The 25,680-nt window shown below is 44.4% G+C and overlaps 1 protein-coding gene across 1 annotated transcript in view; it reads right to left on the bottom strand.

Annotated features, from left to right (window-relative positions):
* Positions 1 to 25,680, bottom strand: part of LOC128438927 (tetratricopeptide repeat protein 28) — a 183,795-nt gene that overhangs the window by 50,613 nt on the left and 107,502 nt on the right. Inside the window, exons 3-5 of the mRNA XM_053421700.1 lie at positions 18,663 to 18,810; positions 11,842 to 12,114; positions 10,043 to 10,173 (exon numbers count right to left, since the gene is read on the bottom strand). Coding sequence (XP_053277675.1) covers positions 10,043 to 10,173; positions 11,842 to 12,114; positions 18,663 to 18,810 — 552 coding nt within the window. The remainder of the gene's footprint in view (positions 1 to 10,042; positions 10,174 to 11,841; positions 12,115 to 18,662; positions 18,811 to 25,680) is intronic.

The following is a 25,680-nucleotide window of genomic DNA, read 5'->3' as shown; positions in this document are numbered from 1 at the left end:
ATACAGGCGGCTGTGTGTAGTCCGTGGAGCATTTCTGATAGCAAACACTATATGAACCAATTATTCCTGAAACATTGCAGTATGGAGGGAATGTGTCCCCCTTCATTTTTCTAACTCTACTCTTGCTCTTGCGCTAAATTTCTTCCCTAAAATCTCCAAAACATCTTCTCATGCTGCTCAACTGCTAAAATAGACAGGATCCCCCTGTTAACCTCTCATCATTAAATCCCACTCATACCAAGAAGCTTTATGAGCCCAAAATAGTCATTTTTGAACTCTGGTTTATTTTCCTTTATTAGAGTAAAGTAATGAATGAATACTTTATTTATCATAATGTCTTGAACATGACCTAGTGTATTATTGATGAAGTAATTTCCATAGTATTTGTACTTATTACGAAGCCTTCACCCTCATCCCAAAGTCAGTGAACAGCACCTCATTTTTTGCGTGTCTGCATTTGTGTGTACATGTGTTTGTGGCCCTGCACCAGAACCGTGTCCCTCCAACCCGAGACAACAACACCTTGCCACAAGCAAATGGCTGCAATTAAATCTGCTGACAGCATCAGCAATATCTACTAACTTCTCAAAATTGAGTCTGGCTACAATAAAATGCCAGAGCAGTCTTTACCTCTGGGCCCTCTAATGAATATTTTACAACCTGGACTCTACGCGGTCCCTTTCTCGATGTAAGACGGTACATTCAAGAGCATTTTTTTTTTTCTGAGGTTGATGTGTAGTCGGCTGAGGCCTGTCTCGACTGTTATTTAGAGACCATACTGTGTGTGCTGCAAGGTCAATTATAAACAGAACCCGTAGGCCTTCCTCCTCCTAAGATGGAGTACTTTCATTTCACTCACTTGGGGCCTCGTATTTTCGCTCCATTTTATTGCTTTCTCTGAGAGCTTTCCACAAAGACACATTCCACCACCTCATACAGACACAGGGCTCATGTCCAAAAAAAGAGTGGGGAAGGTCTGGATACTGTGCCATAGGGACAAGAATGCTGACGGTGCTGTAACTCGGGACAAAAGCTGGAGATGAGAGTGGAGCGAGAAAGAGAAAGAGAGCGAGTCTCAGTGTATAGAAGTTGTTAGGAGTCTTGAGCCAAGCCAAACTGAGGAGCCATAATCCCTGTCTTTGGCGTGATGTTAGGGAGTCTAGCAGAAGATCATTTGCTCACTCTGCAAAAATGCTGTCTCTTACATCCCTGTGTGTGCCACCGCTATATATAATGCAAACTTCAAACGCTTGTAGCTGCGCTGACCTCTCTCTCCCTGGAAGACCCCTTGTTCTCTATTAATACAGAAAACATTCCCCAAACACACACACACACATGCGGTCTGAAACTGCACCAGACCATCTGAATTTCACCTTATCTCTAAGGACAAGCTCATCTCTATTTTACAGCCGGCCGAGTGGTGAGGGCTAATCTGGTTCCTGTCTTTAAAGGTCTGAGAAGGGGAGAGAACAGAAGGAGGAGGAGTGCTTCTTCACAATGCCTCCTCTTTCCGAAACAGGAGAAAGGAGGACGATCAAAATACAGTGCACCATGAGAATGAACTTACTGTACACTGTTTCTTTCTCCTACAATGTTTCTCAAGGACTGGTAACAGGAATCAAGATAAAGATATATCAAGATATATGATATGTCATCTCTGGGATGATACATTGCTAATGTGCGTCTTTAATTATTTATATCTTACTTTATGTATATATATATATATTGGTGTCTAGGCAACATCAAAAGCCACTGAAAGGGAATTATTTATCAGAAATACATGTTTTTCAAGGTATAAATCCACATAATGATCAGAGCTCAACTGACAGAGGAGAGGGGAGGACATTTAATGTTGCTTCCTTTAAAGGAGACACATACTGCACATATTCAGATTCATGAATATGTGCAGTATGTGCTTTATGCAGGGCATCGAGCTGATGTTATGATGCCCAACACATATCGGCCGAACTGATGATGCTTCAGGAGCAGTGTAGTTCATTGGGGGAGAGGAGCAACTTTAACTTTATTTCACTTTTACATACACAAAAATCTAACATACCAGAGTGAGGATAAACTGCAAAAAGCATATGTCTCCTTTCAAACACTCATCATTACACATGGTTTTGTTTTGGGTCCTTTGTACAAGTTTTCTTTCTGTTAGAATGTCAAAATGATGGGTAAAGCTCTGGCTGACAGGAGAAGGCATTTGGCTCTGCATAAATCGACAATCATTTCCACAGTCGCACTGACTAATCAGGACCAGTAATGGATCCAGTGAAAAAAAACAGCTTCGGCCAGGCCATTGCCCAGAGGACACGGCAGGTCCACACTCCTGGTTGTGCATAACCTGTGACCTCAGCTTCTAATCACCAATTAGCATGCAGCCTTTTCTGCATATTGACGTAAAAGCAAAAGGGAATCAGCTCAGAAATCCTATTAAACAGGCTGAAAACAAACAAAGCGCACAATCAACATGAACACAAATTAAATGTCTGCTCCGAGGACATCTTATAAATGCTAATGTACACCGGTCCTTTGATGCTAGCCATCGTGTTGTCGAGGGAATGGAGGGTGGAGGGAGTCGCCTTGGATTTGTGGTCCACCCTTGTCACAACAATATCTTTTTTACCACAGAGGAGCTGACATGATTCATGAGCCAGAGGAATTGATGTGGTGTTGGTGTGCCGGCCAGATGAAATCCCCTCAGTCCACTAATATGGGTTTCTGTGCTGGGCTGTGCCTTACAAGTTACTGTAGCTAAGGAGCCATTTCACACTGCTGAGCTAGAAATAGGTCTTACTGTAGCTAAATCAACCCAGTCCTCCCCTCCTCAACCCCTGTCACTGGAGACATTATTACACACACGTTCCATAAACACATACACACATTCCCTCTCTTTCCTTTTTCTTCCCTTCCTTACTACCTCCAGTGGTCCTCTCTTTCTCCATGTACCTCTCCTTCCTTTGCTCCTTCTGTCTCCTTCATTAAAATGGACTTCCTAAAGCCTCCATCCATCTTGCTGACAGCTCCACTATCGATCGGGCTGGAGGAAGGGCTGCAGTTCCAGAGCTTTAAATGGCCAGGCTGGATGAGGGCTGGACGGGGCCGAGGCCGGAGGGAAGGAGGAAGAGGGAGTGCCAGGCTCAGCCGGGAGGTCTGCCCGGGGTCTGGTCTCTGATGCTTTTTCTGGTCACCCGTGAATAAAACTTAGAATGCCCTGGTGGCAGAGATCCGTTTTTCACGGAAAATGACTCACCATCCCTGGAGTAAGGATTGCACTGATGAGATCAGATGATGAATTAATCACACAGGTTCAAAGCCAAAACATTAGCCCGCCTCTCTGGACCACTTGTAAGCTTTCCTCAAAGTGAGAACTACGGGACCACTCAAAATACTGGGCAGACGAAAAGGAGGTGGGAGTGTTTCAGTTGGCTACACAGACAAGCAATTCATTTCAATCAAAGCCAGGTGAACACACATTCTGCCGGCTGACGCCTTCAATCAGGCTCCGTCCCCTCCTGTCACCCGTTATGTGGAGAGGATGAGTTGGCACGTTCTGTTTTCATCCCGCTCATCGTGTGTCAACAAATCCCTCTGCCAGGATTAATGATTGGACATTTGATTGTCCTAATGATTACCATCTCTGTGGCGTTCTCCGTGTCCTGCGGTGCGGCGGAACCCTCAAGGAGCCTGCTGGATCCCCTCCCCCCCCGATGAGCACTATCTAGGAGTCTGCTGGTTGTCATCTATAATCATATAGTGCACCGCAGCAGCGTGTCGGAGAGCGAAGGAGTCTCCTGTGACCATGTCACTGTTTATTTGTTATCTAATCTGTCCCTCTGTATAGCCATTGATTGGAGCAGCACGGGGGGAAAAGATAGACAAGGTGTAATATTCCAGACAAATTACACAAAGTCCCAGATGTGAGCAGTTCAATCTACACAAGGCACTGCAGTGTTTAGAGTAAGGATATGTTATGTGTTGACTCTTCATGCAGAAGTCCAAACCTCTCACAGCAAAGAGGCGTTTAAAACCGGCCTGAGTCTGCTCTTCCTTAAGGCCGACTGCACACAAATAAACTGTGAGGCGGCCTGAGTTTCTGTAAAATGGAGAAAGAATGAGACATACAGGGAAGGAAAGGAGAAAAATCTGATGAAAGGAGGGGAAAAGGAGATGTGGGGAGGGTGGAGGAGAGGAAAACACAGGAAGCTGAGGTGATGTGGAAAGGAGAAATGGAGCATGGGGCAGTGAGGAAAGAGAGAGAGAGAGGAGATGGCAAAGAAGCAGAGCAGTAGTCGATATAACGGCAGTCATTCATCTCTCTGACAGGCTTCCAAATGCTCCACTGGGGGAGACACAACGCTGCGTCACCTCGAATGCAGCACATGCACAGCGTACGTGTACACAGCTTTGCATCTACATGTGCACACACACACACACACACACATGCACACGCAGAGGAAATACATGTTTATGATCCCAGATTTAGCTTTGCACACACACTCAGAGCTCCATGTCGTAGGTCAACGGTATGTTGGGGGACACAGTGAGTCAGTACATACACCATTACACTACAACCTGTGCAAGCACCAATCATAGCCACAGGCGCCAGGAACTCACACACATGCATAAACACACACACACACACACACACACACACACACACACACACACACACACACACACACACACACACACAGGCACATCTGCTGATTTGTTAAAACGTTGTGTATTCGCTGCAACAATCCAATCAAGAGTAATAAATCTCAAGGGCAGTTCACACGAACATAAAATGTGGGAAACCATTTTTTTTTTTTTTTTTTTTAACACAGATACGCTACATTATACAATCCTCTGACAAAATGGGCTCAACGTGTCGTTGCAAACACTGAAACGTCCCAAGACAAACAAACACATGTACAGGACATGACACAATCACATGACATTAGATTGCAGGAACACAGATTGGTGTGTAGGAGTGTGTTTGTCTGTGAACATACACACACCCTTTTTTCCCCAGCTCCGGTCATGGCCCATTGGCTCATGCCTGCCGTCCATCTCTCATGATTCATGGCAAAGCGAGCTGCTGTAGAGCAGTTCTAAACCACTGGGCCGAGCAGAGTCTGTGTGTCATTAAGGCACAGCGGGCTGGCCGGGCTGTTAGAGCCGCTGCACCGTGGACAGCTCTGGGCCCCGCTCTAGCACAACAGGCGATGAGGAGGAAGCAGGTAGTTCTATATGTGGCACTGCTGCTCATCGTGGTTTTACTGCAGTATCAACAGCTGAGTGCACTCGGTCACTATCTTTCCATATTACGTGTGCACAGTGAGCAAGTGGTGCTTTTTATTTAGTCGGACAGTGTTCTCCTTCTGGCCCCACCCAGCCTTTCAGCTAAATTAGCCCCTCTAATCATCCCCAAATCCTCCTCCTTAATCAGCAGGGGAGGTTAAAGAAAACAAGGACAAGGGTGCCGAGTCCCACCCTCTGCCCTCCTCCATTAACATGAGCCCCATGAAAGGCGGCGGAGGCACGCGTCCCTGTCTTAATGACTCCTTAATGATCCTCTGCTCTGCCCGAGTGCTGACAAGCACTGACAAACCCTGATCGTGACAAGAGGAACACCCACACTTCACCCTCTTCCTCACCCCTTCCTCATCTCTCAGCCCTTAGCCTCAGAACACCAGCGAGGGTCCGGCCAGGTCCATACGGCCCCAAACTAGCAGCAAGATAAACAGCCATGATGAAATAGTCCGTGTCACTTTCAGAGAAAAGGGGCAAAGTTTGAGTAAATTCCTTTCGGCAGATGGAGCGAGAGGGGCAGAGAGAGGATAGATAAACAAAGGCAACGCTAAAAAGAACAGCAGCAGGAGACAGAGTAGAACTGCAGAGCTTATGGGAAAAAAAAACTTTGTTTGTGTCCTTTTTACTTTTCCCTGATCGTGATTTCCACTTCAGCTTGGGGTTGGGGGAGTCCGCGGCGGAGACTCTTTCTACATCACACGAGACATAATTACAGAGCGCACCGCTGCCAGCCTGCCTCAGTTTCTCCTAAATACTCAACACCCCAAATTAGGGGTTACCTCTTCTAGTCAAACCTACTATTTTAAAATGAAAACGTCACAGACAGAGAGGACAGCTAAGCGAGCGTGGAGAGGAAAGACCTAGTTGAACAGCTTTGTTCGAAAATGACAGAGAAGGCCTTTGTTAAAGATGGTTACTGGCAGGCCTTGGATAAAGCCAGGTGTGGAAACTGGGTCAAAAACAAAAATCGGGGGAAGAGACACAGCTTGAGAGATTAGAAAGTGTATTTATGTTCTGCAGTATATATATGGCAGCTGAAACTCTGCTGACAGTATTTCCAAAGGCAGCAAACTAAAAGAAAAACACTAACTTCACGTCAGGCTATGATCTCACTCGCTTGGACCGCAGTTCCCAGTCCCAGTCGCGGATGACAGAGCGCTTGCTCTTTTAAGCCTTTCCCCAGCCCGGCCTTATTTTCTTTCATGTTATCTTTTTTCCAGTTCTTTGTCTTTTAAGAGGAGTGTCCTGGACAGATTCACAATGATTCATTACTGTCATATAGTCCGCTGGTCAGTGGAACAGGTAATGGGACAACACTGTGCCTGGCTTCTTTGCTGCACTGTGATGTAAAGAGCCACATCAGAGATTACTGGAAGATGAAAAGAGATCCCGTACATGGCTGCCTCCCCTGATATAACAGGACCCAGGTACTGCACTTCCTCTTGATTTATAGAGAACACTCATCTCTGCCTTTTCTCTCTCTCTGCTCCTTCATCACACAGAGGCCACTTCTCAGCCGGCAGCAGAGACGAGCGGCTGAACTTTTGTGGGACACCAGTGTTGAGTTACATCTCTACTCACTAGTAGTTCTTTAATCACTATGACTATTACATCAGCAGACGCTGATACTAAAGGTGCCTAGTAAAACAGTAAATGTTCTGTATTAGTTTACATTTTTGCCGTTCACCCATTCACACACGCATTCAAACGGTGCATCTATGTCTGTTCTCTATTATACATCACAGACACACTGCCACGGTAAGTTTGTGGTTCAGTTTCTAGCCCAAAGACACTTCGGCACGTGAAATGACTGGGCATCGAACCGCCCACTCTATGCTCTGTGGACGACCCACTCCATCTGCTGAGTACATACCCGGCCATTGTTACCTTTAAGGGATCAGGTGATATTCCAGTTTATTACAGGAGTGTAGTATTTTCTCTGTGTTTACAATTATATGTTCACACTCATATAATGGGGAGGGATGAGATATTATCTTAACCCCCCCGGTTAGAGTCTAGAGGTGGATGTTGGGATGGTGGAAGGACTGAACCAACAGGCACCAACACTAACACGGGGCAGCAGAGGCATTAACAAGCAAAAGGGAGAGATGGGAAATCTTTGCAGTTTTAACAGAAGGACAAATTGGAAGGGTGTGTGTGAAAGAGGATTAAGGAGAGTGAGGTAATTCCTTACAACTGACGTGACTTTTCTTTTTGCAATTTAGTAAGTCTTCAGATTCAGAGAGTTTTTCTCTTGCTCCTCGCTTATTTTCACGTTGTCGTCGATGACTGGCAGGTTGTGTTTGTTTGTTTGCATTTGATTTGATGAACTCATCCAGAGTTATTGTGATTGGTGGTTCACTGTGGACGCAGAGCCTGCGTCTCACTCAACTAACTCCATGTATCCAATAACCATATCGGAGTTTTCAGTAATGTAATATTAGACAGACTTCTCTGTAAATTTGTAATTTTCCTTGTTTGAAGCACCAAAAGATTGCAGCCTGACATGTTGGAGTTAATTTGCCATATCTGAGAATCCACATCCTGCAGTGTGACCATCACACATGTTCACATCACAGCTGTTTCGATACATTATGCAGCTCTTTTCCAAACCAAACCCTAACCTGGAAGTCAGTGTTTATTTAAAGACTGAAAGAAGTTTCCAACAGACAATTAACATGATGAGCACAGGCTTATTGGAATAGATAGGCATGATGTTCTGAAAAGACTGATTATGCACAGCCTACACAAAAAACTGTATCAAGTTCATAGAGTTCAACTAAATGTTCCTGTTATCGTCCTCCAACATTTTTACCCACACAATCAGAACCTGAAGCTCAGCAGAATCAAAACCCACACCCCACGTCATATCAAAGCCACATGCTCCACCGGCCCATTTTATTGGATCAAACATTTCTCTATGGTGATTCTCAGAAGCTGAATTGAACAGACTTGTTTCAGTTGAAATAATGGCTCAGATTCCTTCATCGCAGAGGAGCCGAATGAACGCTACACCTTCACCTCTCCACGCTCAGGGACTGTGGGCAGCTCACTAGAAATCCAGCCAGAAAACAACATCCTGCCCCTGGCCTCTAGGAAGTGACCTCAGCTTCAGAGAGGCCAGATAAAGAGTCCACATCAGAAACAAAAACACAGGGCCAACTGTAATGAGCTATCCACCAGGCTCTAGTGTGCTCTGAGGGAGACCAGGTGGTGTGACACACATATGACTCTGATTAGGGGGCCTTCAGAGGAACAAGAGGAGAGGGGGGGGGGGGGGGGGGGGGGGGGGGGGGGGGTTGAGTCGAGTGCAGGGCCAATTGGGGCAGTTTTGTATATGATGCAACTCTGTGGAGCTCAAGGACTTCAGCTGGGCACCAGCACACTCTGGCACTCAGGAGGGGGCCATTTGCCATTTATGCAGTAAGTGTGGGGGAGCTGCAGTTTGGGTGTTGTTTGCATTCATGAGGCAACACGTGAGCAGCACAGGCCTCGGTGGCTGAAAGTGTGCTGCACTGTGGATTACAGCAGCCTGATACTGATATAGTGATACGCCTCTGCAAAGTCTTAAAACGCCATTAAGTGCAGAAAAACTCATAAAAGTATTGGATCTGGTAGCAGGCGCGCAGTATAAACACCCGCACGCCAACTGGCAGCCTGAGACGTCCAATCAGTCCATTATCGCTGCAGCCGACCTAGTAGAGCAGTGCAAGCCTCAGAGCAGACACTGAGGACCTTGTCTGTGTCCTCTCCGTGTCTTAGCCCATCTCTCTCCCTAACCTCATTACATGACAGAGGTTCTTGGCACTGGCGTCTGCAGACTCATAATCATACCTCTGCTCCAACTGTGGGAGGGAGAGATGCCAGGGGGACCTCCGGCCTCATTCTTCAAGCGTCGGTTTCATCCCGGCACATTGTGTTTGGCGTTTGACTGGCCTGTTTGAATGTCTCCTGATATCAGGCAACACAAACAGGCAGCACCGTCGGCCTGCTGGGGAAGGATAAGGAGCGCGGGGGGAAATGGCGACCATTCTTCTCCGCGTGTGACGGGAATTGTGTCGGAACAAGCACCTGTCAGCCGCCAAGCCCCCCCCCCCCCACCCTCAAACAATGACCACAGTGGTTGAGAGGGAAAGTAGGAGACAGAGCGAGGGAGAGAAAGAGGGCACCAAACAATACAGAAAAGTAGATCAATCTGTCTGACTCGTCTCGGCCTCTCCTTCACCTTTCTCCCTCCAACTCCTCTTTACTCTCTCTTGTCCATATTCACTACCTCTGTGTGAATAGCGCCCAAAGTAGGTAGCACAGCCTCAGACTTACTGATATATGAACCGAATAAACATCTGCATAAATCTACATAAACGGTTTGCTTTGATAATAAGATGATGCAGCTGCCGAGGCCGTCCTCTTGGCCTCTCCTTCACCCGCCTCAGTCTCTCCTCCCCATCACCTTCATCTGTTCTCCACACCGCCTACACCTATTTCCTTTTGTTTGGGACGGACAAAGAGCAGCGGCGTCTCAGTGTCCTTCACACTCCTCCTTCAGATACCCTCTAAATAGCCACAACTGAAGAATGCTGGCGACAGCACAATCCCACACCTACATCAAGATACTCTGAGACAAACAGAAAACTTTGTAACCTCATTTCGCCTTCCTCCGCAAAGACAGTTAGCGTGCTCTCTCCGTTTTAAGCCCGCAGTAACCCAGCTTTGAAACCCAGCAGGTGCCTGTGCTCCTTACCTCTCTGTCCTTCAGCTTCATGGCCAGAACCAGCTGGTTGCGATGGTTGGTCAGCGCTTCTCGGTAGTTTCCCTTGGAGAAGAATGCCGAGCCCAGATTTCCATGAGCGCGGCATTCCCCTGTTTGGTCACCTGGAGAGGGAAAAACCCCAAACAGAGCATTAACAGGGCAGCCTACGTGATGACAAAGCAGCTGGTGTTTATTTCACATCATCCCACCACCACCACTGTTAAACTTTGATGTGATGAACCACATCTACGCCACCATCATGCCACTGCACCCTTAAAAGGGAAAGTGGCCTTTGTGTGCTCTCCACAGTAGAGCGGCTTCCCTGACAGCTGGTAGTGGTGATCTCAATGCTCCACAGGGTGAGAGGGGAAAGCCTTATTATTTCTGCCTGACAGAGAGGCCCCACGGACAGGGCCAGAGTAAAGCGCCAGTGCTCTACCTGAGAACCAGAGCTCCTTATCTCCAGCTGCTTTGCCCAGTCATGTGTCAAACTGTGTGGGGGTGAGAGGAATGGAGCCAGTCAGTACTGCTCTCCGGTTTTTATTTTCTTTCATTTAGTGTCTTTTAAACCTCCTTTCCTCTTCCTATAACTCCAACAGCTAACATCTAGTGTTCAGCTAGGAAATTGTTGCATTTTTTATTTCTTATATGTACACAATTTTACACTGTATATGTTCTGTTTAAATTGCACATATTACTTTTCTATTTTTTATAGTTCCTGGTTTGTAAATATTTTTTATGTATTTATTGGTTGTAACATGATATATTTCCCCATAGTGCCACTAATAAAGGTCTTATCATGTCTTATCTTAAATTCACAGCAATTTTTGTGATTTTCTTGCATTTTTAAATCACCTTATAGTTTGATGCAAGATGCCTAAAACAGGGAAACACAAAGAAACAAAGGGATGATTAGTGAATTACTGATTAAAAGTGTATTTCCCCTATGCTACGTGGTTCCACTAGCATTTATAATTTGCACTGTTATTCTGCTCTCTCTGTGATACACAAGAACAAGACTAAGCATCTACAGCCTTGCTGGCAGCTGAGATGAAGCAGTGCTTTGACCTAAATGCGAGCGATAGCGTGGCCAAAATGATCCTGCAAACATGCTGATGATTAGCTGATGTAATGGTTACGATATTATTACCTCCAACAAGGAGGTTATGTTTTCTGTTCCCTTACTGTTTGTTTGGTTGTTGTTTTTTTTGCTTGTTTGTTTGTCAGCAGAATTATGCAAATTTTTATGAATTCCGTGAAAAATCCAATGGATTTCCATGAAACTCACAGAAAGAATAGGACATGGACCGGGAAGGATGTCCTTCCATTTTGGTGAGGATCAAGGCTTCTCTTTCTTTAACATGCTGTTTTTTGTTTTACATTTAAATTCATTGATCTTTGCGTAAAGAAATCAGGCTTAAATTTAAGGAGACTGTACTGTTGGGCCTTAGCTCTGGTTTGGCTCTACTGAGTGCTGTTCTAGCTGCCCTGGTTTAGTGTGGTAGCATTCTAATTTTGAGAAGTAGCAAACCAAAGGCTCTAGATGATAGTAATTACTTAAGTGATACTTAAGAACCTGACAAATTAAGATTTGTCTTAATGGTACTAAAAAGTATATTCATGTGGATTAATCTTGTGATTTGTTTATCTCTGTTTTATCTTTATCAAAATTACGTATCGTTTGACAAAATTACCAACCTCAACATGACACATTTGGCTCTAGGACACAAAGTAAATAACCAAGTAAATGATGATTATTTCCTCTCCACCAGTGAGTTCCGACCTCTTACCTAAGGTCTTGGACACCTCTAAGTCCTGCTGCATGTAGCCGGTGCTCTTCTCCGTGTTGCCCAGGGACCAGTGGGCGCTGCTGAGGGCAGAGAAGACGGAGCCGCGGAGCTTGAGGCTGCACGTGCCGATCTTCAAAGCCGCTTCCAGCACCACAACAGAAGCCGTGTGGTGGCTTGCTGTCAGCAGCTCCTGGCCAATCACAGACACCACCACAAAGGGACTCTTGTCCAGCTTCATCTTTTGCAGCTGCTGATAGGTGGGCTCGAGAGACTCTGCGAAGGAGGGACATGAGCAAAACCGAGATTAAAAACAGATTCTAAAACATGACCATGTGCTGACATGGCAGCTGACAACAATATCTGACGTTGAGTGCGGGCACAGTGTTAGGTGTTTACAAATATGACTGCTGTCTGAATTTAGATTCCACTTCTCTCCAGTAATGGGTGTGTTTTGTCTGCATGGATAAGCATAGCCTGTAGCCTGGCTGAGTGACGCCTTTCACTTCTACTCAACATAGAAGCCATTTTGCTCTCCCATACGCTCCGAACGGGGTAATCTCAGGCAATTTTCCAAAGCGCTGCATATAAACGGCACAAGTTTAGACCATTGTGGGCAACTGTCTACGCAAACCGCAGAGCGAGATTCTGCCTTCGCTTCGTGTCAGTTGATATGGTTGTTTGGGGGAAACGGAGGAGGCTGAGTGGGTTCTGAGACAGACTTTAAAGAAAGAGTGACGGGGAAACTAATGCAGCTAATGCACAACAGTAGCAGCGGCAGAGGAATGCAGAGTGAAGGAGAGACACAAGGTGACCTTTGAAGAGGCTGAAAACGCACACAATGACATAAATCAATGGCGGGCCGCGGCGGGACTCAGGATCCACAGCCCCACCAGATTACAAAGCCCTCTGGCAGACGCCGGCATCGAACAACAACAAGGGAAGGGGAGAAAAGCACACCCAAGTTTCCACGTGTGTGTGTGTGTGTGTGTGTGTGTGTGTGTGTGTGTGTGTGTGTGTGTGTGTGTTGACATGCATTTGTATGTTTCACTATATATTTGTATTCATGTGTAGGCTGTATTAAGGGGATACTTAATTCTCATGGCCCTCCCTTTGCAAATACTTTCATGCAGAGCTGCTGCTAATTAGGTCAAAGCTCTTTACTGAAGACTACATTGTATTACTGTGCCTGCACGAACCTGCCGTGTGTGAGTGCAGTAACTTTCATTTGTGTAGACAAACATTTAGCAGCAACAAGTGCACAGTCAATATATCTATAACAGTTCTTCGAAAACAACCCCCCCCCCCCCACACACACACACACAAAATATGAGCTGCTTCCACACACAAGCACTCAAAAGCATAACTGATGATGCTCTTTCAAGAGGATCGCTTGTGTTCCAGCACTTGGCAGAATGACGTGCTTACAGAGACAGCGTGTGCATATAATATCCATTCATAGCTTGTAATCGCCTTCAAAGTGACACGGAGAGCTGAGTCATAAATCAAACACAGAGAATGCTTTTTTAAAAAGGTGTCATGGCTGCTGCATTCATAAGCAGGTAGTTATGACAACATCTCAGTGTGTTGTTTTACATGCACGCGCGCACACACACACAAACACACAGTCAAATGCTGAAGCTAGTGTTTACTGGGCCTTGTATCAAGATATAAAACAAGACTTACAACCTTGTATATCTCATTGACATGCACACAGCAAATAGAGAGTTATAACAGAGATAATTTCTACCCTTTGTCTTGTAAGAGAAAATAAATATGTGTACCTGTAACGTACCACACAGTTATTCTGTATTCTACCTTATATATCCTGTGAATTAAGACACTAGGCATGGAGTCTCCCTCCTGCTTATGAGGACAAATCCAAGTCGGACTATTGTAAAGTACTGAAAAAAAAAAAAATACTGAAAAACTTTAAATATTCTTTAAATTCTATCCCTGGTATTCATGCAAATTATTAATACTATAATTTCAATGACTGAAATGAACCCACATTTTCTGCATTATATATTCTGTAAAAGAACAGTTTTCATATTGGCACATATTTGCAAGAACATCAACGCTGATATCCATCTGTCTGTGAAAGCCTCTTATTATTGATGTTCTGGTACTGATACCAAACTCTAGTTTCACCCACGTAAAAATGTAATTATCTTTTACTGAAAATCCCTTCACCACTTCACCACTGTGTGCTTGTGTAGTTTTTCAGTCAAGACTGCCACACTAGATAATACAATAACTTTTGTGGCATTCATTCTCTCAATGAATTTGTTTTTCAAAGGGTTTAACCTGAGCCAGACCTTACAACAATGAGAGCAATCATCACTTCCATAAAGGGCTAGTAGCATACAGATGTTAATATGGATTGTTTAAATTGTTATTTTTTTTAATGCACTGGTAACAGATCAGTACTTTGTATCGGCTGTTTCACAAAGTCAAGGGATTTCTATCGGCATCAGGAAGGGAAAATGCTATCAGAACATCTCTAGCTCAAATTGGTCAGTCTCTGTTAAATAAAATCACTTTGCTCAAAGGCACCTCAGCAGGACAGATGCCATTAAACACAGGGTCCAGACCCTGCAGTTAAAGGACAATCTTTTCAACTGCAAATGATCAAGCCTGGGTCAATAACTGCGACGCTGTGAAACCATCACCTCTTTGGTTTATCTGCAGAGATCTGCCGGTGAAAACCCTTTTTAGCATATGTGGGAAACAATTCAGTAATTAACAGCTAAACGAGCCTTTGCACTCTCTCTGGCCCCAAGCAGATGAATGGGAGACAGAGCTGGAGCGGGATGAATGGTAAGAATATTACCCATGTGAATACATCCATACTAAAACACAGCTTCCAATATATGAAAACTGTGAGAGGCCGATTTCCCGCAGCGCAGTCTATGACACAGATGGAGAATGCTGATATCGGAGGAAAAACTGCTGCCAGCGTGATGGGACTTGGCAGACGGAGAGACACAGATACAGTACGGAGAGGGAGGTGAGGCCGCGCCGGCTTCCACTCTGTTGTGGGGAATACAGTGTGAGTCACAGGAGAGCACAACATCTGTGTGCATCTGCACTAACGAGAACGAACCTTGATCTATACTAGGAGCAGTGTGTGAGTGTGTGTGTGTGTGTGTGTGTGTGTGTGTGTGTGTGTGTGTGTGTGTGTGTGTGTGTGTGTGTGTGTGTGTGTGTTTTGTTTGATTGTGTGTGTGTGTGTCTGAAAGAAATGGTTGAGTTTTATATAACAGCGTAGGATTTGGGGAATTATATAATATTAAAGTTACTGTGGAAACAAGCTTTGATGGAGTCACAACACACTCAGTCCTTGAAGACATATGCCGTGATATTGTTCTCTCAGGTTCATTATTTGTCTTCCTGTATCCTGATTTATTTATCCGCCTGTTTTGGTAGGAACACAATCAACTGGATCACTTTGCTCTCAGGCAAAAAATAAACACAAAGGTGCTCTGGGACGAGTGAGAACATCCCGGTGTGTCGAGATGTTTGGTGGCATGATAAATGAGTGAGATAAGCGAGCACTGCAATCACAGCTTGATCAACTCGGCTCTTTCTTGGCAACATGGCAGCAACATTGAGATTATTCACAGAAGGGAACAACGTGGTGTTTACAGACCTGCTATAAGAGATTTAAGTGTAATTACAAAGGGATTACAGGTTTTCAATGTAATTACAATGTCCTTACAAACCCAAAACAATCAGGTGAAAAACCCATTCAAGTACAGTTGTACGATGTATCAGTGGGTTTGCTATATTTTTTGCATCAAAGTAAAGAGCCACTTGTCCAAGTTGTTGGAATAAGTCTTGTTGGGTGTTGCTTAACTCCAATAAAATTAGTGGGAGAGCTTCTCTAAGAGCTGGATCCTGGCACGAGTGTGCGGTGGGATAAACAAGGATGTCAGGAATGTGACGCTCTTTCGCCTTGAAGGAGAGAAAGCAAGGCTCGCCTACCTTTTACTTATCAGGGGACTTTGGCTGAGTAACACTGATTATCCTCCCCTGTTTGCCGGCGTAACATTGATTATCGTCCCCCTGTGCCAGGAGCCCTCTGAGAGGATCATTGCTCTTAATCCTTTGACCTAGCTACCTCTCCTCAACACACCTTGGATTAGGTTCTCTGATGGCTGCATGGCACAGTGGGAAACAGGGTAAACAATTAAGAGATTAAATGGCTCGGGCTAAATGTTGGGTCTTCCCCCTGCTCAGAGGACCCATTCTGGTCCACAATGCACGGGCCTGGGCTCACACCCAAACCCTTTTCTTGTCTTGGTTCCAGTGACAGGCTTATATACTCTGTGGTGCTCAGATGGGCCCTCCATTCTTTTTTCTCTTTTCATAACTCGTTTTTTCCCCCTTCTGCATTTTAGCGAGAATATTCAAAGGAGCCCTGTATTCAATCAAAGAAAAAACAGATTCCTCGCAGAACAAAGCCCTTCAGAGCTGCTGATCTCATTGTACAGTTCAGTACATTTTGAATTATAAAACAAGGGGCACATTGATTCACAGGCGCTGTTTTCAGCACGGTTTGGATTGGAAGACGACAAAGTAAGACAGCAGGGTGACTCAGTCTGTGCTGGCAGTCGGTGCCAGCCACATCTGAGGCATATTAAATCCTCCGCAGTGGTCATCTGAAGTGAAATTACTGCCAGGTTTGTTTTGAGGCTCATTAAACTGGCCCATGCTGACGACTCATGGACAATCAGGTCAATGCACTTGGCTGATACAACGGACGATAATGCATAACAGAAAAAAAAGAAAACATTTTAGCAACAATCCTGGCTTGAATGTGCCACTTATAAATCCACTCAGCTGTGGGAGAAAAGGCTTACACAGGGGGGGGGCAGACAGACAATGGCATTAGTGTTGGATGCTCATTAAGATAACGGCCTATCTGTGCGTGTGATCGGCCCGACTGACAATAAGATATGCTGAAGCCGCAGGCGTCAGGCCTCAGAGTCCGGAGGTAAGTGCTTGACACCAGCAGTTAGTCCCAGAAACAGAAAGAAGGACTGATGGAGAGAATGGACCGCCTGGCCACCGGGTGAAGAAAAAAAAGAAAGTGACAGGTAAAGTCACCCCGACACGCTTATTGACTGACTGAGTGTGAGGATTATCTATGTAACAGGCTTTTAGGTAGCTGGAGGAGAAAACATGTGGAGATGGTGCAGCAGTGAGACAGAGACACCCACACACGCATGAACACGCTGTCAACACAAACACAGTAAAACCTCAGTTTGGTATTTCAACCCCAACTGCTTGTTTTCTAAACATGGAGGCTTTCAAAATGTGTTTTGATTTGCAACTGCAATGTTGAAAAAATCCTATTAAAGACGTCACATTTCCACAAACAAATGCGTCTTTCCTGGTCCTTCATCTATAAACATAATGTTTCTCTTCACGGATACTACATATGGAGCGACAGAGACATTTTATATAAACACAAAACATTATTCTTGGAAAACTGGTTTGCACGTGGAATATATGAGGTTATCCAGCTCCTTTATACTAGCGATTCATTGATATCATATTCTGAATTTCTATATAAATATGGAATTCCTACTATACAAAATAATACACTTTAGTCTTTAACAAAGTCTCTTCAATGCTCCTTAGAATCTCTGTGGTCTCTGATTTGATGTTATTATCACTGGATCCTGGTGTAACTGTTGGACGAAACAGTTTTTCCAAAAAATAAATGATTATTTTATGTTTGTTAGAGAGCAGGACTTATTGATTTCACGTTTTTTTCCCATCATGTAAAAAAAACTAAAGATCCTTGAGTTTGCTCATTAATGTCGACCATGGATCTGTTGGACTCCTGCTCCGTTTTCTTCAAGCACACCGATGGGAAGCCTGTGTACAGCTGAGGAAGGTGCGAGAGGATGAACCTGGTTAAAGTAACCACCCGTAAGGGACACTCAAAGACATAAAGCTAACACACCCACAGCGAGGGCGGGTATGAGAGCGAGCGCAGGGATTTTAGCGAGAGAAAAATCTGAACGTGAAATCAACGAGTCCTGCTCCCAAACTGAAAAACCCGGCTCTGCAATCTAGAAATAAATTGATTCAAATATATATATATATATATATATATATATTTATATATAAAATGTGAAATACATGTTTTATAAAAGACTATTTTTCAAATACTGCTTCTTATTGGAATAACCTGATAGAAGATGTAGACTGGAACAAAATCTGGTACCTCCCTTCCAAATACCTTGTTATAAATAAGGTTAAGGAAATTACTTTCAACGTGATTCATTGATTTTATCCCTTTTCTTTTGTAATATATAAAAGGACATTGATGTGAACTGCTCTTTCTGTCCTCTGACTCTAGATAGGATACTTTATTTGTTTTGGTCTTGTCCCAACTATAGTATTTAAGATATTTGTACATTTACTTCCATATATAGCCTCTGAATTCTTTGTCTTTTCCTTACTTTCCAACCAAACCAAAGCAATACTGTATAATGAATCTGATTGTGTTACTTTCTAAATCACATATTAACAAATCAAAACCTAGTTACTAAGCCACCCTTTATTATGTTTGATGAAATGAAAAATTACATTAAACTAATCCTAATCTTTAAATATGAAAGGGATAAACTCTGAAAGTATGTTCCCAATATGATATGTTTGTAAGACATGAACTTGTATGGCCTTGACCCCTGTATGTATGTCGTACGGGTTGTGTGAGTGTTACGAACATGTGTTGTTGAACGTTCAATTAATTAATAAAATGAATGAATGACTAAAACAAAACATTCAGCAGCCGAGTTTCTCACCTCGTAGTGGCGACTTCATGGCGGCTTCGATCATGCCCACCAGGAGCTGCAGGCTCTTGGGGTCTTGGGCCAACCCGGAGGCGAAGGCGGCCAGAGCGTCGGCATGGCGACCAAGGTACTGAAGGGCAACACCCTGTCGGAAGTATGCCTGTGGAGGGAGAGAGGTAACAGGGAGTTAAAGAGTCATCGCGGCTCCAGTGTAGCGCCACAGCATGGGGCTTTATACAAACACATTACCAGACACACTCATTTCACGCCATTTGCATTTTTTCCACATGAGTAGTTTTCGGAACACGGCACCTCTCTCCTTTCTATTCCCATAATAGTGTGATCACTGGCTTTTTTTGTACTTGTTAATTGGATTATAAGTTTTACATAAATGCACATGTTACACTCTGGCTGGCTGCTTTCTCAGGAGCAACTATTGTTTTTCTATTCAATATATTATTATTTCGGTTTGCTGCACACAAGTATAGTGCTTGGGTTTCTCTTTGGCTGCGGTTCAGGGGGGAAAATCCAGAGGAAGAAAAAGGGAATGAGAGAGAGATAGTCAAGTCTGTCTGTAGCCCAATAAAAGAACACCCATAAATACTTCAGATTGTACATTCCTTTAGACGGGGCACGGTGGTAGAATGATAACACAACCCGTCGGGTTCTGGTTTCGCCGTAGTTTTACATCTGATGTGCACTGGTGTCATGTTTTGGATAGGTGAATGGATCTTCAGGCAGGCAAACACGAAACACATTTGACATCCAGTCATTTATTCACCGAGCAGAGTGAGTCACATTGTTGCTGGTAAAAATAATTCAGGACAAGTGAGACATAAACTGCATGCGGCTGCTGACACACTGCATCTTTCTGTGGGAGACCCAAATGCTTTGGAGCATTCGTCAGATTGAAAGCTAAAACAGACGCTGTCCCTAGGATCCAAAACTCCATCAATAACAACGTTCTTTTTTCTCTTCTTCTTCAACATGTCTGTTTGGATACTCCAGAAGAAGGAAAAAAAGGTTTCAGCCAGGCAAGTTTTTGACTCAGACAATAATCTGCTGGGAGTTGTTAAAACCTGACTCCGGCCCAGTCTTAAACAGCAACAAAGAGAAATGGAACTAGATCCGGCTCATTGTCCTCGATCCAAAACACTAAATCCAAAACAAGAGAAAGCAAACTGTCTCTTAGAATAGTCCTAGCTGTGTTTGTGTGTCAGAAACGCACAATTACAGGAGCGAGGCGTGGGTGAAAATGAGGGATCAGCATTGTGTGAGGCTTAGAAACGACAGACTGTCTGTGGAGTTAAGAGTCCTGACCCCACTGTTTTGTGTGGCTGTGCATGTGTGCGTGGTTGTGTGTGTGGGAGGGGGCAGCAGAAGTCCGCCTGGCCACCGGCTCACACTCACAAGTTCCAAAAGTGACACAAGGGCCAATTTGCCATTAGTATCTAAGAGGCCTTTTCATTAGTCTTCTCTGTTAGCGCGGCGAGGAAGTGAGAGGGGCCGGAAGGATTAAGGAAAATGAGACATGACATGGAATTTATAGAGACCCGTAATTAATTTTGCTTCCGTCCGAGCCCCTTGCTGACTACCAATCAGTCCAGACCTCCCCCCCCCCCACATCTCTACCTCCCATCGCTTGCATCACAACTTCATTGAAAATGACGAGGACAGAGATTAGATTCAAGGCATTAACCTTTGTTCTAACACTGTTATGATATAAGGGGAGTGCAGGCCCGGGTTTCCGCTCAATATTAATTGCATCTAGTGGCGGTGGAGTTTGAGCGGGATGCACCAGCGGGAGCGGAGAGGCCCACAAACGTTTCGCCCAAGGGAACAAAAGACATTTAAAAGCATTTCGGCCTTTGATTAGATTTACCCTACAATATGACTGCTCTCCCAGAGGTCTTTCTTTCAATGCCTTGAGCAGCGTGCCCTGACTGAGATGACCAGGCTGAGAGAACAGATGAATAAAATAAAGCTCCCCTCAAGGAAAAATTGGAATCTTCTTTAATCCTTTTATTTCACCCTCTCCATTCCTACATACGGCTGAAAGAGGAGACAGTGCAGAGAGTGCATTAAAATACACATGCTTAAGAATAAATGCATAAGAAGAAAGCGCCACGGCAAAAACTGACTGAGGCAATGTGCCGTAGAACATAATACGTTTTTTTCCCCTCCATTATTCTCCCGCTGCTTTCAGAACAGATCATATGTGGCTGCACACAGAAACACACACACAATATAACCACAGCTTTTGCATAATCCAACAAGTCAATTCAACCAGCTGCACATAGCACAGAGGGTTCACTAGCATTTACATAACAGTAGTTGAATCTCAAATCAGTGCAGCACTGAGAGTGACAGGCTCCAGATAAACTGAGGCTGACACATTGAGGTAAAAGCCTGTATATCACCGAATGCGTGCGTACAACACCGGTCGGTGGGCTATGCTACCGGCGAAGATTTTGCCACTCCAAAAAAATGTGTTTTAAAATTCACACTTAACAGGATCTTCTCTAAAAACACAGCAGCATCTGTTTAGAGCTGCTGCTACAGTGATTAGCACAGCCTCTAGTCACACAGGGAGAGAGAGAGAGAGAGAGAGAGAGAGAGAGAGAGAGAGAGAGAGAGAGAGAGAGAGAGAAAGAGAGAGAGAGAGAGAGAGATTTTTGATTTTTGAAAACAACTTTATTAGATACTATTGGTTGACACAACACATTGAAACACCTAATAAGTTATTTTAAAATACACGTTTAGCTATGAATAAATAAATAAAATCACACAAGATAATCAGCATACAAAAGTTCTCGATCTGTCACAGAACATAAAACATCTTGAAAACACCACAGATCATTAAAAGAGTCCAGGTCACCTGCTGCTTTATAAAAACTAAAATCAACCAATATTCTTGATTTAATCATGTTGATGCAGACAGGGACCGGCTCAATGTGGACGTCCTGCTCTACCTTCCTCTTCCTGGTTATATACACGGCCATCTTAGCCTGCCCTAAAACAAAGTTTACACTTAACAGGATCTTCTCTAAAAACACAGCAGCATCTGTTTAGAGCTGCTGCTACAGTGATTAGCACAGCCTCTAGTCACACAGGGAGAGAGAGAGAGAGAGAGAGAGAGAGAGAGAGAGAGAGAGAGAGAGAGAGAGAGAGAGAGAGAGAGAGAGAGTGAGAAATGAGAGAGGTATAGTAAAGGGGTGAAGAGAAGGCTCCACGGATTAACTCTGCCCCGTCACCGGTAATAGATAAACAACTTGTGTGGTACAAGTCAGAGCTTAATCTATAAGCCCAAAACTATCTCCACAAACAGGATGCGTATTAGAGAATAACAAATCCAGAGGCAAAATTCTCACACAACACAGGTCCTTCTGATTGGTGATGCTTCTGTTAGGCATCTTGTTCAACATGACATCCACAAACCAAGACTTCTAATGACGTGTTTTGCCTGAAATTCTATCCGGCCTAAATTATTGAAACTTCCCGCATCTTCGCTCTCCAATCTGTTTAATGCAGCAATGTGCTGATGCCACAGAAAAGCGGATCGTGTGGGAAGGTGTGTTGTTCTCACCCGTGGGTAAATTCGGGCGGTGCACATGATGCGCATGCGTGTCAGCACATGTGTGTTTATGTGTGTGCGTGTGTGTTTGTGAGAGTAAAAGAGAGAAGGAGCAAAACAGAGAGGCTTGAAGAGACGTACGATTAAGAGAGAGGATAAAAGCTTCTCTTGTTTCTCGAACATTTTAATATTTCATGAATGCTTGTTTGATGTTGCTTTAAATATTCATGTTTTTATGCTTAGGAGGAAGAGGGAAATGATGCAAAAAAAAAGTTATTCACTCCGGTACACCACACACTGTGGGGACCCAACATTCTCTGCGCACATATGCACCAACAAGCTTGTGTACACCACAGCTGCATTTGCTCTCTTTCTCTCTAACGAGACACTTACAATGAGACATGGACAATTTTCTCCCAGTGACAGCTCTGTTGTTCACAATAAGAGCCGCAGTCGGAGCAGCTGAACAGAAAGTTGACAAGATTAAGACTGGGAGTTTGGAGGCTGCTTTCCTATTAGCAGATTAATGCCTCAGCATATGTCCTTGCCCCCTCTGCAGTGCACTGTAGCCCCAGGGGTGTCCTAAGCCCCTGGGAGCATGTCTGTGTTTGCACTTGTCTATCCGTGTTTGAGATCTGGGTCTAACAGGCTTAAAGGAGGGATTCGCTCAAAGTATTTTTCAAGTAGATGTGCTGTTACACCGAATGGAGATGAGGAATGGGGGGTATGGTTCAGCATATGGCGATGCGTCGGATGTATCTCAATGCCTGTTGTGTCTGGCAAAGAAAAACAAGTGACTGAAAACGGTTCCTAATCTAGCTTCACTAAAGAGAAAGAAAATAACACGGTCTCCCACAGAAAAAACATGTCTGGTCAACAAGTTGTTGGACATTTCCATCTAACTTAATTTCCCCGAGCTCCACCATCAGATCTATGTAGCACTTCCAAGATTAAATGCCTGCTAAACGATGTGTTATGCTTTTGTTTACCTGATTTTGTCATTTTCAGCGAGAAATCAAATTGCCAAGGTAATTTGTTAATGCTTTGTATCAAGGGCACTGGAGCTGGAAACCCGCCCATGTAGTCAGGTTGTTTACAGACAGTTGAGGCTGTTTTCTGCCACACATTCAGAGCTGCAGAATCCCGACCACGATGATGTCTCTCTAAACAGACAACATAACTCCTCGCCCTCAACGCAGGCGGCCTGTCATCGAACCGAGCGCTCCAGCTTTGCTCCAGGAGCCTAAAGCCTTGTGCGGCTTGCTGTGCCCTGAACGGTGATCAGCAATAATAGAGATGCTCTCAAATGTGGAAATCAATAGAAGCAGTGTATGCTCCATTAAGGCCGTGCCACACCTTTTACTGCAATAGTGTGCTTAGGATACGCCTTCTGCAGATGGTTTCTGATCGCCCACTGGGCCGTCGGTGCCGGCACCACGACTCTGACCAGAGCCCCGCTGGCGACATAATGGAACCCAAATCAGACCAACAAGCAGGGACAGCAGGCTGCAAATTCAATGCACACACACACACACACACACACACAAAATATAAACTGAAGAAAAATACATCAATAACTCCTCAAGAAAACCAACCATCTATTCAGAGCAAACTGGTATTATTTCAAATCAGCCCTCCACACAGGCCAGGGGGCTGGGATCAGATTATAACTAATGGTGTGACCTGAACAAAGGAATCGCTGCTTCTCTTCCCTCTGTTTCTTGGCTTTTTAACCATAGTTGTTGTTGCCTGGTTTCCAGTGTGACCCAGAAATGTCATGTGTTGACCAGGGTTTAAGACATGTGCCTCCGCCATCACTTGCACGTCTCTGCCACTACCCTCTCAAGGTGACACACACACACGATTCGCAGGGTCCACAAAATGTCAGCTGCTTAATTTAATATCCAGGGATAACTGTCGGCCATGACAAATTAGCTCGGGAGAACAGCTGAAGAAAAAAAATACTGAATCAAATGATTGGTGCTTTGGGCCTTCTGCCCTTCAACTTGACAAGCTGAAAGCCACAGCACAGCACAATGGAGAACTCTTTAATTAAATCTATTTCTGAAGCCAAACCTGTAAGTTTCACTTCATCTTCCTGCATCTGCCTGCAGGTACGGATCTCTTTCCCCGAGGATCCAAGAGGTCTGAGGTCACTTCTCACAGGGGGCGGCAGAGGGGACATTACAGCCGTCACGTTGGGCCAAACATAGACCTCTGACCCCGGGGTCACCGGGACAGAATCATGACACAGCTGCCTGTCTATTACAATCTCCCCAATCTAATAAAACCAAACCCTAAACCCGCAAATAACCCTGACCTACATCGATCAACTCTGTGTCCATCTGGGTGTGTGTGTTGTGTCAGTAAGAAAAAACAGTGACAGCCTCATTTTTCCTCAAAGTGAGTGAGAGATTTCTGCCTTAATCTAGCTAATCGATGAAAAATGTTGCCTTTTCAGGATTTAGTTTTGCCTTATATGCTTATTTGGAGGCCGTTTGTGAAACAAGACTACTCAAGTCTACAGTGATTTTATGTTAACAACATAAGCCACATCAGAGGTGCATGTTAAGCACTTATGCAAGTCAAATTGAGGCAACTTACAATCTGCATGTAGGTAGACGCAGTAAAATATTTATGATGCATTGATGTATTCCTCCCTAAGGGCGTTGGAGACTGTGGTGATTGCTGTTCCATCCAAAGCCCTTAATTAGCCCATTAGATGAGATGCCTTTAATGAGAGCAAATTAAACCGATCATTCTTTGTGGAACCGGCAATTAAAGGGTAAATGTTTCATTATTCAGTGAGCGGCGACAATAAAACCCAGGTAAAAACCCAGGTTGCAAGGTAGAGGCCTCAGTGTGAAAGACGTAGTACTCTCTCGTGGCTCTGAGGAATCGATTAGCGAACTCGCATCAAACTGGCAGCCAGCGCAGGACTTCAGATTGGAAAAGGTCATTGTCAGGTATGTGGAATCAATGCTGAGCACTCTGTATTCACTGTGTCTCGCATTATCTGGCTGGGGGAGGGTTTAACGTTTTCTAAAAACAATTACCAAAAGACGGAGAGAACCTTCAATGAAGAAGGTCAGGGCTTGTGATCGGGGAAGTGTCATGTGGCGAACATCCGTTGTGACAGTCAGTGAAAAAAGAAGATCAAACTGATATTGTTCGTTTATCCCAAACAGATGAAACAGCACAGTAGCGGCAAGCTGTGGGGTTGTGACATGCTGTCACAATACACTGTTTAGAACAGGGAATTCAATTTTCTCTCTGCTACATGAGGATCCAGCAGAAATGACGCTTTTCACAAAAGAAACAGACCAATCGAAAATGATTGACCAGCAAAACTGCAAAGTGCTTTAGCTCATTCGACACATTTATTCCAATGCTAGAAAACCATGTCACACTCCACTGCTATGATTTATAGCACAATTTGTCACATGGATGCAGATA

The sequence above is a fragment of the Pleuronectes platessa genome, chromosome 4, assembly GCF_947347685.1.
Source record: "Pleuronectes platessa chromosome 4, fPlePla1.1, whole genome shotgun sequence".
Classification (NCBI taxonomy): Eukaryota; Metazoa; Chordata; class Actinopteri; order Pleuronectiformes; family Pleuronectidae; genus Pleuronectes; species Pleuronectes platessa.
Note: the sequence above shows the minus strand (reverse complement) of the source record. Positions and strands in the feature narration are given on the sequence as shown.